Source organism: Parathielavia appendiculata, assembly GCF_033297405.1.
Source record: "Parathielavia appendiculata strain CBS 731.68 unplaced genomic scaffold N657scaffold_25, whole genome shotgun sequence".
In the NCBI taxonomy this organism is placed as follows: Eukaryota; Fungi; Ascomycota; class Sordariomycetes; order Sordariales; family Chaetomiaceae; genus Parathielavia; species Parathielavia appendiculata.
Window position 1 is genome coordinate 4602 of NW_026944244.1, and position 15880 is coordinate 20481.

At 54.4% G+C, this 15880-nt stretch overlaps 4 protein-coding genes across 4 annotated transcripts; 2 read left to right on the forward strand and 2 right to left on the reverse strand.

The window, feature by feature from the left end:
* Positions 1–348: 348 nt before the first annotated feature.
* N657DRAFT_637180 (glycoside hydrolase family 2 protein) lies at positions 349–3012 on the forward strand (the record flags this gene model as incomplete). The annotated part of the gene is made up of 2 exons (XM_062791489.1): positions 349–570; positions 631–3012. The coding sequence occupies 2 exons, from the start codon at positions 349–351 to the stop codon at positions 3010–3012; spliced, it is 2604 nt and encodes an 867-aa protein (XP_062643288.1).
* A 1063-nt stretch (positions 3013–4075) lies between these two features.
* N657DRAFT_674791 (HET-domain-containing protein) lies at positions 4076–5186 on the forward strand (the record flags this gene model as incomplete). The annotated part of the gene is made up of 4 exons (XM_062795776.1): positions 4076–4358; positions 4493–4725; positions 4771–4801; positions 4839–5186. The coding sequence occupies exons 1-4, from the start codon at positions 4155–4157 to the stop codon at positions 5184–5186; spliced, it is 816 nt and encodes a 271-aa protein (XP_062643289.1). The 5' UTR covers positions 4076–4154.
* Positions 5187–6564: 1378 nt separating this feature from the next.
* Positions 6565–8430, reverse strand: N657DRAFT_650009 (glycoside hydrolase family 27 protein). Its single transcript, XM_062793846.1, has 6 exons — positions 8203–8430; positions 8058–8151; positions 7764–8001; positions 7513–7701; positions 7336–7353; positions 6565–7232 (listed from the first exon to the last, which is right to left on the reverse strand). The coding sequence occupies exons 1-6, from the start codon at positions 8308–8310 to the stop codon at positions 6668–6670; spliced, it is 1212 nt and encodes a 403-aa protein (XP_062643290.1). The 5' UTR covers positions 8311–8430; the 3' UTR covers positions 6565–6667.
* Positions 8431–12355: 3925 nt separating this feature from the next.
* On the reverse strand, positions 12356–15094 carry N657DRAFT_626549 (general substrate transporter). Its single transcript, XM_062790795.1, has 7 exons — positions 14714–15094; positions 14248–14650; positions 13812–14180; positions 13714–13746; positions 13469–13650; positions 12901–13394; positions 12356–12814 (listed from the first exon to the last, which is right to left on the reverse strand). The coding sequence occupies exons 1-7, from the start codon at positions 14760–14762 to the stop codon at positions 12707–12709; spliced, it is 1638 nt and encodes a 545-aa protein (XP_062643291.1). The 5' UTR covers positions 14763–15094; the 3' UTR covers positions 12356–12706.
* Between the last annotated feature and the right edge of the window lie 786 nt (positions 15095–15880).

The following is a 15880-nucleotide window of genomic DNA, read 5'->3' on the forward strand; positions in this document are numbered from 1 at the left end:
GAGAGAGGGCACATTAACAGGCCATTAGATGACCTGTTTTTGTGTACAAAATGCTAGGAGGTCGAGGTATCTAGTACGTGTCCCTCGTTATGGTTGTGGCTTATTTTTGTCACCCGGTTACGGGCATCAAAAGGTGGAGTTGCAGAATCACTGCAGGTTAGCCCTACCGCACTTGACTGGCTCGAACTACTGTACGGATCCGTATTCAATATGATTGGTAGTTCATTGCGGAGGACCGGACAACAACTGAGGAGGTCATGTGGAGGACAAGTTTACGGTCTATCAGCACTTCGGAGTTTCTCTTTCATGCCGATCAAACCCTTACCGAAGAACGACAGTAAACGCAGCATGGCAGGTTACACCGTGCAGTATCTTTCTTCCGGATGGGAATTCAAATGCGAAACGGATCAGAAATGGCTCTCGGTCTCTCAGATTCCCAGCCACGTTCACACCGAGCTCATGCATCACGGCCTAATCTCGGACCCCTTTTTAAACAGTAACGAACTGGAAAGTCGATGGGTAGCCGAACGGACGTGGTACTACCGGACGACCTTCAAGACGCCGAGCGAGGTACGAACTCAGGGAATTCAGATCGACCTTGTCTTTGAAGGGTTGGATACTTTTGCCCAGGTGACGCTCAACGGCAAAGACATCTTGAAGTCAGACAACATGTTCGTTGAGCACCGCATCAGCATCACGGACATTCTGGCCGACGACATCACAGAGAACAATTTGGAGATCGAGTTTGAGCCTGCACGCCGCCGTGGGCTGGACCTTGTCAAAGCGCACTCGGAACACGACTTCATTGTGCATCAGACCGAGGTCAGCAGGGGCCCGGTGCGGAAGGCACAGTATCATTGGGGCTGGGACTGGGGTCCAATCCTCTTGACATGCGGGCCGTGGAAGCCTGTGAGATTGGAGACCTACGTTAGCAGGATCGAAGACATCCGCGTGGACTACGAGGTTCATACTGACGATGACGGGTTCGCGACCATGCTGGAAGCTATCGTCCATGCCCGAGTCATAGGACCCGCGGCAGAGATTGAGGTCGAGCTCGCCGTTCCAGGATCACCATACGGAGCAAAACCAGTTGTGCTTCTGAGGGACCGAAAAACGAACCCCGATGGTGTCTCGCCGTGGCGATACTCATCGGACCGGGTGAAATGGGGGAATCCACAGCTGTGGTGGCCGCGCGGGTACGGCACGCAGACGTTCTGTGACTTGCAGCTGCGAAGCATTGCTGGCGATGGATCAACGGTTTTGGTGGAAGAGTATCAGAAGATTGGGTTCCGCAAGGTCGAGCTGATTCAGGAGAACGACCAGTATGGTCAGTCTTTCTACTTCCGCGTCAACGGAGAGGACATCTTTGCCGGCGGTTCCTGCTGGATCCCAGCCGACAGTTTCTTCCCCCGAGTCACCCCTGACCGCTACCGGCAGTGGATCGAGATTCTCGCCGAGGGCAACCAAAACATGATCCGGGTTTGGGGCGGCGGCGTCTACGAAGAAGATGCCTTCTACACAGCCTGCGACGAACTCGGCATCCTCGTCTGGCAGGATTTCATGTTCGCCTGCGCCTCGTATCCCACCTACCCCGAGTTCCTCGCCTCGGTCGAGGTCGAAGCCCGCCAGAACATCCGCCGCCTCCGCCACCATCCCTCGGTCGTCCTCTGGTGCGGTAACAATGAAGACTACCAGCTCATCGAGCGCTACGACCTCGAGTACAACTTCGCCTCGGACAAGAACCCGCAGTCGTGGCTCAATTCCACCTTCCCCGCCCGCTACATCTACGAGCATTTGCTGCCGACGATCCTCCGCGAGGAGTCCCCTTCCACTCATACAATCTACCACCCTGGCAGCCCCTGGGGCAACGGCAGCAGCACGACGCTCAACGTCGACCCCACGGTCGGCGACATCCACCAGTGGGACCTGTGGAACGGCGAGGCCAAGCCCTGGCAGCTTCTCCCGCAGATGGGCGGGCGGTTCGTCAGCGAGTTCGGTATGGTCGCCTATCCGCACGTCGACACCATCCAGCGCTTTGTCACGGACCCGGCCGAGCGGTACGCCGGCAGCAGGACGCTGGACTTCCACAACAAGGCTGTCATGCACGAGCGCCGGCTGCTCGCGTACATCGGGGAGAATTTTCGGGTGGAGTGGGCGCGAAACCTGACCGCGTTTGCGCACCTGACGCAGGTGCTGCAGGCGGACGCCCTCGGCGCGGGCTACAAGTCGTGGCGGAGGCAGTGGGGCCGGCGGAAGGGAGGAGAGAGGAGATGTGGCGGGGTCTTGGTATGGCAGCTGAATGACTGCTGGCCGGCCGTGTCGTGGGCCGTGGTAGACTACTACCTGGTCAAGAAGCCGGCGTACTACGCCATCCAGCGGGCCATGGCGCCGCTCGCGGTCGGCGTGGCACGCACGTTCCACGACTGGACGGCGAGGCCGGCCGACGAGCTCTGGCGGCGGAACACGGGGCATGTTGACCCGAGACGGGCGCTGACTGACGTTCGGTTTGATGTCTGGGTGGTCAGTTCGAGGGCCGAGGCGGTCAGGGGGGATGTGATGGTGAGGTTCGTATCGGTCAAGACGGGGGAGGAGGTCGGCGAGAGGATGCAGGAGGAGGTTCTTGTCCCGCCAAATGGCTGCGTCGAGGTCTTAACGGGGCGCAAGTTTGACTGGGATAAAGTTTCGGTGGCTCAACCTGAGCCGTTTGTTATCCACGCAACTCTGTGGGTGGATGGTGTGCTAGCGAGCAGCGACACGTCATGGCCGGATCCCATCAAATATCTTGACTTGTCGTCAGACAGGGGGCTAGTCGTGAAACATGTTGACCAGGGGCTTGTCGAAGTCTCAGCCGCCAAGCCGGTGAAGGGGTTTGTGTTTGCTGAGCGACAAGGGCTCAATCTGAGTGACAACGGCTTTGATCTCGTCCCTGGAGACAAGCCGAAGCTGGTTTGGGTGGAGGGCGGTCGTGGTGATACCATAGAGCTTACGTGGAGATTTGTTGGTTGTCCTTGACTGCGCTCGAGTGGTGTTGCTAAACCAAAGGATGAAGGGATTATTTTCTTTGAGATGGAAGGCTTGTACAGTCCAGCCTTGGTTTGTCGATAGCGTCGGGTGGCACAAGGCAAGCATGCACCAGACATGAAATAGAGAAATTGGAATCATTGAAAATAAGATAAGACGACAAGCATAGTAACGTTAGATGAAGATTAGAAGTACGAGTCGACGGAAGAGGAAGAAAGAGACAAGAATAGAGAGGAAGAGGAAGTCAAAAAGAAAGGAAATCTAAGAAGGTTGGCCCAAATGAAAGGAGGAGTGAAGATACCTAGGTTCCGTGCTAACAAACAAACAGGGTTGAACTTTAGTTATTAATACCGCAGTTGGACAATAAACAACAAGATTCAACCAGTTCCCCTTCACGCTTCTCTCCACATGCCAGAAGGACAAAGCGGCGAACAAGTCACTAATTGACTCGGACTGATGTTCACTTAAGCTTCCTAGCCATGACTCGGTTCAATAGTCCCGAAGGCGAGTGAAAGGCTTGTTGTGCACGGCTTTGTCCATTTCATCAGAAGCAGGTCAACTTTGAAGGTGGCTTTGTTTCAACACAATGCCCGGGACGCAGAAGTGGCTGTATGCTTGTTTGTTAGCGCGACACTACATACATAATACGGTATTTATATTTCTTCGTTAACTTCCACTGTCTCATCATACGTCTTCCATCTTCGTTTTCACCTTTCTCTTTGTATTGTCTTCTCTGCCCTTTTCTTTTACTTTCAATCAGTCGCTATCTTTCTGGTCTTTCTTCTTATCTTCCTTCTTCCAGGCCGCTTCCTTCAATTCCATTTTTCCATTTAACGTACTTTATAAGTGAGTGTGCAATATGAGTGAGTGCGCAATATAAGTGACTGTGCAATGCTAATAAATTTTGGTAGAACAGCGGCTGTGCAAAACTGTTAGAAAATCGTTAGTGTACTTCAGGTTCTTAACCTAAGCTGCCACCTAATCGCAACTACGTTTCTACGCGATGGTGGGCGACTCCGGCTCACAGTCAGCCGGATCAGTCAACTCGGAGCCCGGAGGCTCAGAAGTCAGCGACGGGCTTAGTGACTTCGAGGTTCTGGGCGTTGCAGAACTGGTAAAACACCACGTCGACCATGAAGCGCTCTGCCCTGTGTGCAGGAAGCGGAATCAAGAAGCTGTTTTTCCAACTGGTGGGCGATTCGGGACACCACTTTTCCACTCGAACGCTGGCCCACGTGAAGGAATGGTCGACCTCGTGCAACTTCTGCCGGCTGACACTGATGGCCTTGAACCTTGAACCTGGCACTCCTGTCTGCCCTGGCGATGTAGAAATGCTGGTACGAAGCGATTATCCGGTGCGTTCTGGCAGCCTGACAACAGTGAAAAGGACCAAAGGTGTCAGATACTTCTGGTGGGATTACAATTGGGACGAACAGCACAACATTCTCTCCGATATTCACGGGAAAACGAGATCTACTTTTACCTCCGCCCGAAGGCCCGCGGCTTCCGACCCGAATACATAGAGCAGCGAGTCAACATGACGCACAACATCCAGCTCTGCTTCGAGTCTACAGAACCCTTCGCCTGGCATTCAGACCGTTCCCCTAAGCTCCAGCTTCTCAACGGTCGCCATATGAGCGAGCAGATCGATGCCGAAATGCTGATCAAGTGGCTGCGCATCCGACTCGGCCATCCTCCCAACAAGTGGAGTTGATGACTACGTCAGAGTTGGGCTAATTGATGTCGAAGAAGGACGGCTGATCACAACTACGGCGTGTGGGTATGCCGCCTTGAGTTATGTTTGGGGAGGGCCCCAGGTCATAACTCTCACGAAGCCGACCGAAGAACAGCTTGAGAAACCAGGCGCCATCGCCCCTGAACACCCACAACTCGGCAGAACCATCACGGACGGTCTGAGGCTATGCAAACTGATCGACTACCGTTATCTCTGGGTGGATGCCCTTTGTATCCGCCAGGACGACGAAGAGGACTTGGCACTGCAAGTTGCTCAGATGAACCGAATATACCAGTTTGCTGCTCTCACCATTGTCCAGGCCCCGGCAGATCCAGAAGCGTCGGTCCGAACCCCGGTCCGAGGACTTCTCCCTGGATTGAGGGAGATCCGTCAAGAGCAAGTGGTTGTTCAGCATGAGAAGTTCTTCTGACACACCGACCGCCATTTGCAGGTACAATCCAGCATTCGAAGTGGAACACGCCCGGTTGGACCTTGCAGGAGCGGCTACGTTCGCGCAGGCTCTAGTACTTTCACCGATCACCAGGTCTTCATGGCAAGCGCGGCGGGACATTTCTTCTTCGAATATACGGTTTCGAGCACGACAAGGACGATATTCATGATTACTCCCGCGTCTCCATACCCACGCAATCATTCGACTGGGACTACGATCCACCAGCGATGGAGTTACTCCCAACTCCAGCCGATGGATTTCTCTACCTTGTCTCGCACTATTCCGAGCGCCTGCTTTCTGGTGCAAACGATGCATTGACTGCCCTCTCGGCCTTGATAACAGCTTTTTCCGACAAACTTGGACTCGCCGAGTACGGCATCCCCAGCCGAATTTTCGATTATGCATTTGGCTGGTACCCCGCAGGCTCCCCCATGTGCCGCCGTACGGGGTTCCCCAGTAGGTCATGGGCCGGCTGGGAAGGCAACATTCGCTTCCACCACGATTTCCACCCAAAGAGGTGCCGTAGAGTCGTGGTCATGGTTGGTCACAGTTCGGAACCGTACTTGATGGAACAAATGACCGCTTCCAGAAGCTCCGGGAAGCTCAGGACATCCAAGTTGGGCCTCTGGTATGTAAAAGCCGTGCTGTCCAAACCCCTTCATGGAAAGTCCTGGGAGCCGCATTGCTCCGAGACTGAGGCGTCACTCCCGACGAGCATTACTCCCGACGAGTCTTACTCCCTGATGTACGTTGACACCGTTGGACAGGCCCTGCCAGAAGCGCAGGTTCAGGACTACTACCACAACCTGTTAGGACACGACCGGCGGGTTCCAAGCAATCCGCCTCATGGGCGCTTTTATCTCCACTTTCTGACAAATTGCCATTCGTTTCGGATTGGAACGTCTGAGCAGGATACCCCCGATCCATCAGGGAGAGAGAAAGCAGGCGATGGAAAGGTCGACGAAAGACATGCCGGCACATTCTTCAAACACACGGGTGCCGAAGGGACCAAAATCCTCCAGTCAATCTCGGCTGTGAATGAGTGGCGGTTTAGGCAGCCTGACGAGCTCAGTGTCGACTCCATTGCTGTTCGTACCACTGTGACCTGGAGAAGGAAACATTCGTTCCCCCCCAACGACGTCGACAACCCTGAACATACCGAGGAAAAAGAGGACCAGCCTGAGAAATCCGATGAATCTGATTTTCGAGATTTTTTGGGGAAGAAGAGTCGCAAGTGCGCGGAGGTGAAGACAAATGCTCTTCTGAACTTTGTTCCGGTTACATGGGGTTATGCTCGAGCCTGCGAGTGCTGCGACACCAAACAAAAGATTGCGCGCCGGCTTGGTCATGTTTCAGTGGTAACGATGCCGTGGGATTGTTGTATCGAGGACTGGATTTCCTTGAAGCCCCTAGAGACTTCCGTTGTGCTTGGCTAGGAACATGAACCTTAGGTACTGTAGCTACACGTTGGTGACTTTGATAACACGCATGTCATGCAGCGCAATATCAAACGCCACACGCGAACCCCGGCCGGCCTGGCCAGTGTACATTTCCTTCCAGGCATACGGTCCCGCACCGCCCAGACCCGGCACGTCCTTGAACTCAACGCTATACCTGCCGCCAGCAGTGCCCGCACAAAGTCCAATCACAACGCCATCGGTCAGCGGGCCAACCCAGTACGGGTAAATCTTGCCGCTCACCGGCGCCGGCGCCCCCGGCGGACGGAACGTCGTCGCCGCCTTGCCCAAAGCGTCCTGGTTGATGCTGATGATGCCCTTGTTCCGGATGATGTCGAGCGTCGCGTTGGAGATGGTGGCGAGGTTGAGGCCCAGCACTAGCGGCGACTTGGCGATGGCCCAAAGACCGAAGTGCAGTCTCTCTTGGTTGGTGTTGAGCTTGGGCGAGCCGAGATACAGCATGTCGAGGTCGTTGAAGCCCCCGGGTCCGCTGTACTGCGAGATGGCGGCCGCGGCGCTGCCGATGCGCTCGACGCTGGCCCAGTCGCCCCAGTTATCGACGCTCATCCTTTAGCGGGGGTTGGGTTGTTAGTTGAAGGCTGTAGTGTATTTAATGTATTTGGCTACCGGTGGTCAAGGTAGTTGGGGCTAAGGGGGTGGATAAGGTATACCTCCATGAATGGCCATACCTGACGCACCAACAATGTCAGCTATGTACTTCCTCTTCCAGGTGTCGGGAGGGTTCCGTTCAGGAGGAAATGCGCGATCTCGGGAGTAGATCAGCTGGCTCCCGAGACAGCCATAAAGGGGTATAAGAAGTCCACAGATAACTCGAAAGAGATTCTTACTGGGCTGCCCAGGTCCAAACTTCATCACGCCCCCAGTTGCAGAGGTTGAAGTGGATCTTTCGCATGTTCTGTACGCCGAGGATGGCATCTCGCATAGGAGCATACCACGTCTTGGTGTTTCCTGCGGGGCTGGTGCAGGTTTGTGGGCGCGGGTTTTGGTTGCAAGGGGTGTAGCAGTTGTCGTATTTCCTGACTGTAGTAAGTAGGAGACAGACTCGGAAGAACGCAGGCACGGTGGACAAAATCCTAACCAGAAGTCGACTCCCCAGCTGACGAGCTGGGCCACGTCTGACACCTCACGTCCCTCGCTCGCAGGGTATCCCGCGCACGTCCACTGGCCGGCGCAGCCATACAGGCCAAACTTCAGTCCCATGCCGTGGATCTTGTCCACTACGGCCTTGATGCCATTGGGCCACTTGGAGGGGTCTGGGACGAGCTTTCCGCTGCTATCTCGGCTCTTGGTCGACCAGCAGTCATCGATGTTGATGTCTGAAACGCAATGTGAGCGGTTGAGACTGGAAAACCCAAGTTAAAACGCAGCTTACACTCATAGCCAAGGTCTCTGAGACCGAGCGAGATGAACTTGGCTGCTGCGTCGAGGGCGTATTTCTCTGATGCAGCTTCGCATTGTGCTACATTCTGCGTGATAGTTAGATTAGCCGTTCACTCATCGAGGTGTCTTCAACTCACCCAACTGCTCCATCCCAAATGTGGCTTCAATCCAATGCCATTGTTTAAGGCCCTGGTAACATGCAGTTGGCCCAGGATCAGGAACAATAGGTTTAGCCTTGATTTCATCTCGAAGGTAGTTCTGTCAGCGAAAGCCTTAAGGAGGCACAAGTTGAGGTTGCGAACACGCCAGGAAAGGCCGTCGATGATGAACTTTATAGCTCTTGAACCCTGGGCCTTCTCGAAAATGGCTTTCCGTTGCTCTGTTTGTGTAGAAGCCCGGCTAGGCGCTCCAATCATGAGCTGTACTGTTATGGTAAAGATCTGGGACGGATTGGTGGACGGTTACAGTCGAGTCTGCCACGGTCGTATTTGATCGCCTAGGACGTGCCGAGGTAGGCAGGCAGATGGTTGCCAAAGCAGAGCTTGACCCGCCCCAATAGGATACAAGCATTTGCGCGTACTTTGCCTTGGGTTTAACGTCGCAACTAACGTCGCTGCATCATTCCGGGAAACACAACCCCAATGCAAGTCCTTATTCATATGTACACCAGGGTTAGATCGTTTGCTGCAAGGAATAGGGGACGGACGGCTTTATTGGGGCATGAGAGGCATGAGGCAGTTTGATAGTTGCGTATACAGTCCAACCCTGGTTTGTTCATCAGCGTGGAACGTAGGACGAAAAGAAAAGAAAATGAGGAATGCAAGGAAGAAGGAATGTAAAGTAGGAACAATGGACTTATACAAAGGACTAGGTTATATAAGGGAACAAGAGGGCAAGATATATATATATAACGTGTTTGATAAGCGAGCGCCGCACTTTTCTACGCGACGCGTTATATCTACACTCAACACCAATTTTCTCATCAACCCAACATGCCTCCTACTTTAAAGGAAGCCAGGGTAATCTTGGCTATTGAAGCTATTCGGAACAACCCAAAACTAAGTATAAGAGCTGCAGCAAAGATATACAACATTGCCGACCGAACCCTCCGTCGTTGACTCGCCGGGAAACCTGCACAACGCGATACTGTGCCCAAATCGAGGAAGCTTACGCAATTGGAAGAGGAGGCTATTGTTCAATATGTCATCGAGCTGGATGTACGAGGATTTCCGCCGAGGTTGCGTGGTGTGGAGGATATGGCCAACCAACTGCTCCGCGAACGCGACGCGCCTCCTGTCGGCAAACGCTGGGCACACAACTTCGTCAAACGCCAGCCAGAGCTCTGTACGCGTCATACGCGTCGGTACGACTACCAGAGGGCTAAATGCGAGGATCCAAAGGTCATTGGCGAGTAGTTTGCGCTTGTACGGAATACCATAGCCAAGTACGGCATTGTAGAGGATGATATCTACAACTTCGATGAGACCGGGTTCATCATGGGCATCATCTTCGCGGGTATGGTGGTCACGACCTCGGACGGCCTGAGTAAGGCGAAACTGGCTCAGCCTGGCAAACGCGAATGGGCAACGGTGATCCAGGGAGTCAATGCTTTCGGCTGGGCCATCCCGCCGTTCATCATCTTGGCCGCTCAGTATCACCTCGCCAACTGGTACACCGAGTGCAGCCTCCCGGCCGACTGGCACATCGCAACCACCGACAATGGCTGGACCACCAATGCAGTAGGCCTCGACTGGATCAAGCACTTCGATCGCCATACGGCGTCCCGGACAAAGGGCATATACCGGTTACTGATCCTCGACGGCCAAGAAAGCCATCACTCGACCGAATTCGAGCTCTACTGCCGGCAGAACAACATCATCACGCTCTGCATGCCTCCGCACTCCTCCCACAAGCTCCAGCCACTCGATGTTGGCTGCTTTGGGCCACTGAAGCAGGCGTACGGTCGCCAGATTGAGGACTTGATGTGCGCGCATATCAACCACGTGAGCAAGCTCGAATTCCTCTGTGCCTTCCGCGAGGCCTTCTTTGCCTCCATAACGGAGAAGAACATACAGGGTGGCTTTGCAGGGGCTGGCCTAGTGCCATATGATCCAGAGAGGGTGCTTTCTAAGCTGGATGTGAGGCTTCGTACGCCAACAACACCCTTGACCTCGCGAGCCAGCACCCCACAACCTTTGGTGTTCCAGACGCCACACAACCCCCGAGAAGCCAACTCGCAGTCAACGCTCATCAAGACTCGCATTGCCAATCATCAAAATAGCTCCCCGACTTCGATGTTGGCTGCTGTGGACCAGCTTACTAAGGGTACAATGGCTGTAATGCACGAGGTGGCTCTCCTTCGGTCAGAGGTCTCTTCGCTCCGCAATGCCAATGAGGCACTAAGCAAGCGCCGGAGAGCTAAAAAAACACGTGTGCAGCTTGGAGGATCACTTCCCGTACAAGATGCACAGGATTTGCTGAACCAGAAGACTGTGGGCGGGGAGGCATTGCAAGAAACACAGCCGGAAGGGAGTGGTGTAGGTGGGGGTCGCACGAAGGTTCGGTGCTGTGGTGTCTGCGGCAAGCCTGGCCATAACGCACGCACTTGCCAGGAGGCTGGAGAACCGTCTGATTCAGCTGTTGTTGATGTCATTATAGTTGGTCCCTAGTGTTGGTGTGTTGCAATTGAGGATAGTTGTTATAGGGTAGGTAAAAGTGCGGCGCTCGCTTATCCGCGGCGCTCGCTTATCAAACACGTTATTGATCTTACACCGCAAGGGCAATCGCCCCGCCCAGTTAGGGCAAGCGGTCCCTCTACGTTATTTTACATGCAAGGCATCCGCTCTTGTGCTACGTCCGCGCGGCTTAGTTGCAGCTCCGGCGCTCCTAGCAGTCCCTCCCATCTAGCAGTCCGGAACCTACCTTTCCGGCTTGGTGACGACGACGCTATGGGCGACCATCCCGCCGTGTTCGTCACTTAGCTGCACAACTCGCGCTACGCGCTTGCGGCTCCAGCGTGGCGTTAGAGCCCGGTGCGTCTCTTCCTCTTTTTCTCCTTCTTGGCCCCATCTGAGCTCCCAGTCCCTTCGCCTTCCTTAGGGTCTTCCACTGCTCCCTTACGCTCCAGCTCTATCGAGATTCTATACTCAGCTAGTCTCCTAAGACTTATAAGCTAGGTGACTATCGCGCTACGTTGGAGTAGTTTCTAAGCGCTCTTATTAGGTCGTACCTATCTCTGAGCTAGAGTCTCTCGTCCTTGAGCTCTTAGTCTTGGCATCTAAGCACCAGTTGGACCACCGTCTCCGGGGCTCTCCCGCAGCGGTAGAGCGGTATAGGCACTCTAGAGACCCGCCTTTTGTCAGGACCAGGAATGGCTTAGACTTGGCGACTTCCATCTCCAGCGCTGCCGTCAAGTGGGCCCGTGGGGTGGGAGCAGGGCAGCAGAGCTAGGGGATGTCTCAACTGTGTCTCAGCGATGTAAGAACAGCGTGCGAGCAATTAGCCTGACATGTTTCAGTGCGCGGGAAGGTTTCAGGAGGAAGGCTGCGATTTCAGGGCGGAAGATAAAGAGGGGGGGAGGAGGGGAATCAGGTGGAAGAGGGGGTCAGAGTTCAGTGTGGTTCTCAATCGACTGGTTGCTCACAAACCGCTACCACGCTTCTCAGTGCTGTCGCCCATTGCTCGCACCTCTTCACTCTGACATCAACTCCCAAAGGGACCTCGGGTCCTGACACCTTTTAAAGAGGAAGTCTTTTAGCTAATTGCTCCTGTGCAAGCTTGTGTTACCAGCGAGCTCTTTACCTTGGTTAGCCCTTTATAAGCTTGTAGTAGTTGTTCTATAGGATTAAGTACAGTAGGACCAATCGGAAGGAGCTATAGAGGTGCTCTAGAGAGCTCTCAGGAGTATTGAGAGAGCACTAATAGAAGGCCTATCAGAGGACTCTCCAAGAGGCTGTCGGGAATACCGTAGAGCACTTGCTCTAGGTGGCTCTAGAGAGTAAAAGAGAGCAACCAAATGTATCCTCAAATGTATATAGTGTATAGTCACTCGTTCTTAAGGACTCTGGGAGTCCTCTAGTAAGCAATTCAAGTGCAAGATTGTCGGTACCTTTGGACATTGCTTGTTGTGAACCTTTTAGCTTTATCGAACCTCACCCCGATGTCAAGTGATAACCTTCTGGAGTCCCTTTCAGAAGTTGAGGCTTCGAGATTCGTCACAATAGTACTATTACTCAATCTGTACAACAGGTACCGAAGCTAAACGCAAGTAGAGCGTGTGGCTGGCACTATGCAGAGTTGGTGATTCAACACAGGATTCCGACAGGCTACGGCTGACGAGTGTGATACGACTACAAACGGTTTGCTAGTCCGTACTCCATTGTCATATGTCTTACCTTGTGACTACCACAATGCCATTGACACCTACCTCTAGACAGACTGTCGTGAGCTCTTACCCACAAACGTGTTGTCGAGGTCCCTGCTTTGGATCCTCCAATGCGCATGTGTCTGTCTGGTCAAACCACCAGCCTCTGAGCCGGCTTCCACCTTCCATTTCCTCCATCCCATACAGACCTGACATTTGTACTGCCGTTTCTCCCTGCATACCACCACGAAAACCCAAGGTGAGCTTGTGCAATAAGCTCAGTTGGCTATCTCAGCATGCGTGACCCCATTCTTCTCTGACCCTGCAGAGTCATGAACGGAAGTTTCGCCCACAGTCGCAGCAGGCGCATCCGCTGGAACGCCAACCTGGAAAAGCTGTCAGCAACAAAAGCCAAAAGAACAGGAAAAGCTCCTAGTAGCAAGTGGGCTCTTTCAAGTTGCTTATAACACACCTTCAAATTCCCCGCCTCAATCTCCCTCTCAAGCTGATCTAGCCTGCTCTTCTTCTCATGCTTTTTCCACGCCGGCCGCCCCGAGTCAAACACGTCGTCCATCTCCTCCAGAGTAAACCCTTTCGTCTCGGGCGCGCACAGCGTCATGTGCACAAAGGCGGCCGCGTTGAAGGCGCCAAAGATGTAGTACATCTTGTACGAGATGTTCCACAGCAGCGGCGGGACGGCGAAGGCCAGCACCATGTTCCAGAACCAGTTGGCCGCCGTCGACAGCGAGACGGCCTTGGCGCGCACCTTGCTCGGGAAGATTTCGGCCGGGTAGGTCCACGACACAGGACCCCAGGTCGTGGCGAAGGTGGCAACGAAGAGGTACGAGCACGATACGATGGCCGACGAGACGGGCCGGTTGTTGTGCACGATCCAGGTGATGTCGCCGTTCTGAGGGGTGCGAGTTTCGGCTGTGTTGGGCTGGCCGTAGTACTGCTGGAGTGCGCCTGGGCGGAAGGGATTAGGGAGGCAATTTGGAAAGGGGTATGGGGATTGGGGGTGGTCGCTGAGTGAGGCTCACCGGAGATGAACAGCCAGGTCATCATGCCAAAGGCACCCAGGATCAGGGAGGGTCGGCGGCCCCATTTGTCAAGGAAGATGATGGCGGGGAGCGTCAAAGCCACGTTAATCACGTATTGAATTGACGCGGTGGCGAGAGGGGAAGCAATCTGGGCGCCTTCCATGATGTAGACGATGTAGTACCTGTCGGCATCAGTCAGTCAGTCAGTCAGTCACGAGATTCAGGTGTTGACAAGTCAGGCCTACATCATGATGTTCATCCCGCTGAGTTGCGACCACCTGAGGGAAAAGAGTTTGAGTCAGCCTTCGCACTTTTAAACCCATGCAGGGAGAAGGAAACTCACATTTGGATACTCATGCCGAGCAAGACACGCTTGAAGATGCGCGGCTGGACCAGGGTCTTGAAGGACGATTTGGCCTGCTCCCGCTCGAAGCGCAGGGCCTCCTCGATCTCGCGGTACTGCGCAAGCACCTTGGGATGGTTCATGTTCCCCTTGCCATGCAGGTTGGCGAGCACCTGGTGGGCCTCCTCCCATCTGTCCTTGGAGGCGAGCCATCTCGGGGTGTATGGGAAGAAGAACAGGCCGACCAGCAGGATGATGGCCGGGACCATCTGGACAGCCCAGGGGATGCGGAAGGCTGCTGTCGGTTGGTAAGGGTCATGGGGTCCGCCGCCGATGCCCGAGGCGGCGCCGAACTGGATGAAATACTGACTACGAAGGGTGTCATCATCCTGCTTTAGGAAAATGAATGGATGTACAATGGGGAAGGGTGAAATACATCAAAATTCCCCAAGTGATAGCCCACTGCTGGAGCGAAACCACGCGTCCTCTGATCTCCTTGGGCGCGATCTCGGACTGATAGACGGGCACAATGGACGAGGCGATGCCAACACACAGGCCGCAAATGACTCTGCCCACGCAGAGCATGGCGACGTTCTGCGCGGCCGCCATCAGGATGGAGCCGGCGATCCACAGGCCGCACGAGAATTGCAGGGCGACCTTGCGCGAGTACTTGTCGGCGATGAAGGACGACATGAGCGAGCCGACCAGACTGCCCGCGGGCATGGCGGCCGTGATGCCGCCCTGCGCGTACGACTTGGGTTCATTAAAGTAGCGCTTGTAGGCCTGCGTGCCGAGGACGCCCGACATGGAGCTGATGTCGAAGCCGAAGAGGCCGCCGCCTGTTGCGGGTGTGTTAGTTGACACGAATAGTGTTCGCGAATTCATGGTGCTTGGGGACTCACCGATGGCGGCGAAGCCACATATGAAATAGACATTGCTGGCCTGATACATGGTGAAGAATGATTAATGATGATCGATATGAGATGTCGGCGTTTTTGTCGAGACGAGAAGACAAAAATCAATGGCCGAGGGCAGCGCTACTGCTCGCGCGAAGCTAAGATGATGTTTGTTGGTGCTTCGGGAACCAAATACTGGGAGAAACCAACATAGGCAGCAAGAGATTGAGGCATGGGATGGAAAACGCAAGCGATGAGGGGGGAGGAAGATTGCCATTGATAAAAGCTTCTCATCAACTTCGCGGGGTCTTTGAACGTCTCCTACAAGCCAGCCCACTGCAACAGGTGATTTCCCCGTCCCAAGCCATCCCCGGAGGTGGATTCCAGAGGACTCGGGAGGACTTGAGACGGGCAAGGGTAGCTTGGCCATTATTTTCCCGACACGGAGGTAGACTATGCGGGGTTGCACGGCCAGCGGTCACACTGCTTCGAGCCTTCGCATGGAGAGGAGTTAATACTGTGTCATGACGGTCAGGGCCATGCCGAGGGACCTTGCTCGATAAACCCCTATGGAGTACATATTGGGCAGACTTTGATCGTTGGGGATCGTGATCACCAAACAGCTTCCGGCGCGACCGTTTGAGCTTAACCACAGGCAGACTTCTCCCAAGAGGAACGTAGCACCAGGAGAAACTCCCGGGACCTAACGAGGAATCTGGAGGTTTTGACGCCGTCATTGCTTAAGATACAGTATGGGTACCGTTCCATCGACACCTCTACTGAAGCAGATCTCCCTCCGCTGATGCAGGCACTCCGTAGCTATCATGAGACAAGGCGCGCCGGTTCCCGCTGCGTGACTTTGTCCGGTCGACACATCGAGGGTCTGACCGTAAAATACCTATTGCATGTGAGCATCCTACTGCATAGAAGGACGGGCCTCCTTCTCAATCTCCACTTATCACAGAGTGTTTGAAAGCCCAGAGAATGTCCTCGAGCAGGTTCTCCGGAGTTTTGCCCGCCGCTTTGGGCTGGTGCGCTCTGAGATTCTTGGCACACGCAATTTCAACGCCATCGGGTTCATGTCGGTGTTAAGCATCTCCAGGAACACCCTGCAAGTGGCGTCTCCTGATCGGGAGGCGGAAGCTAGGACGTATGCCGGCTTTGCTTGCCTGG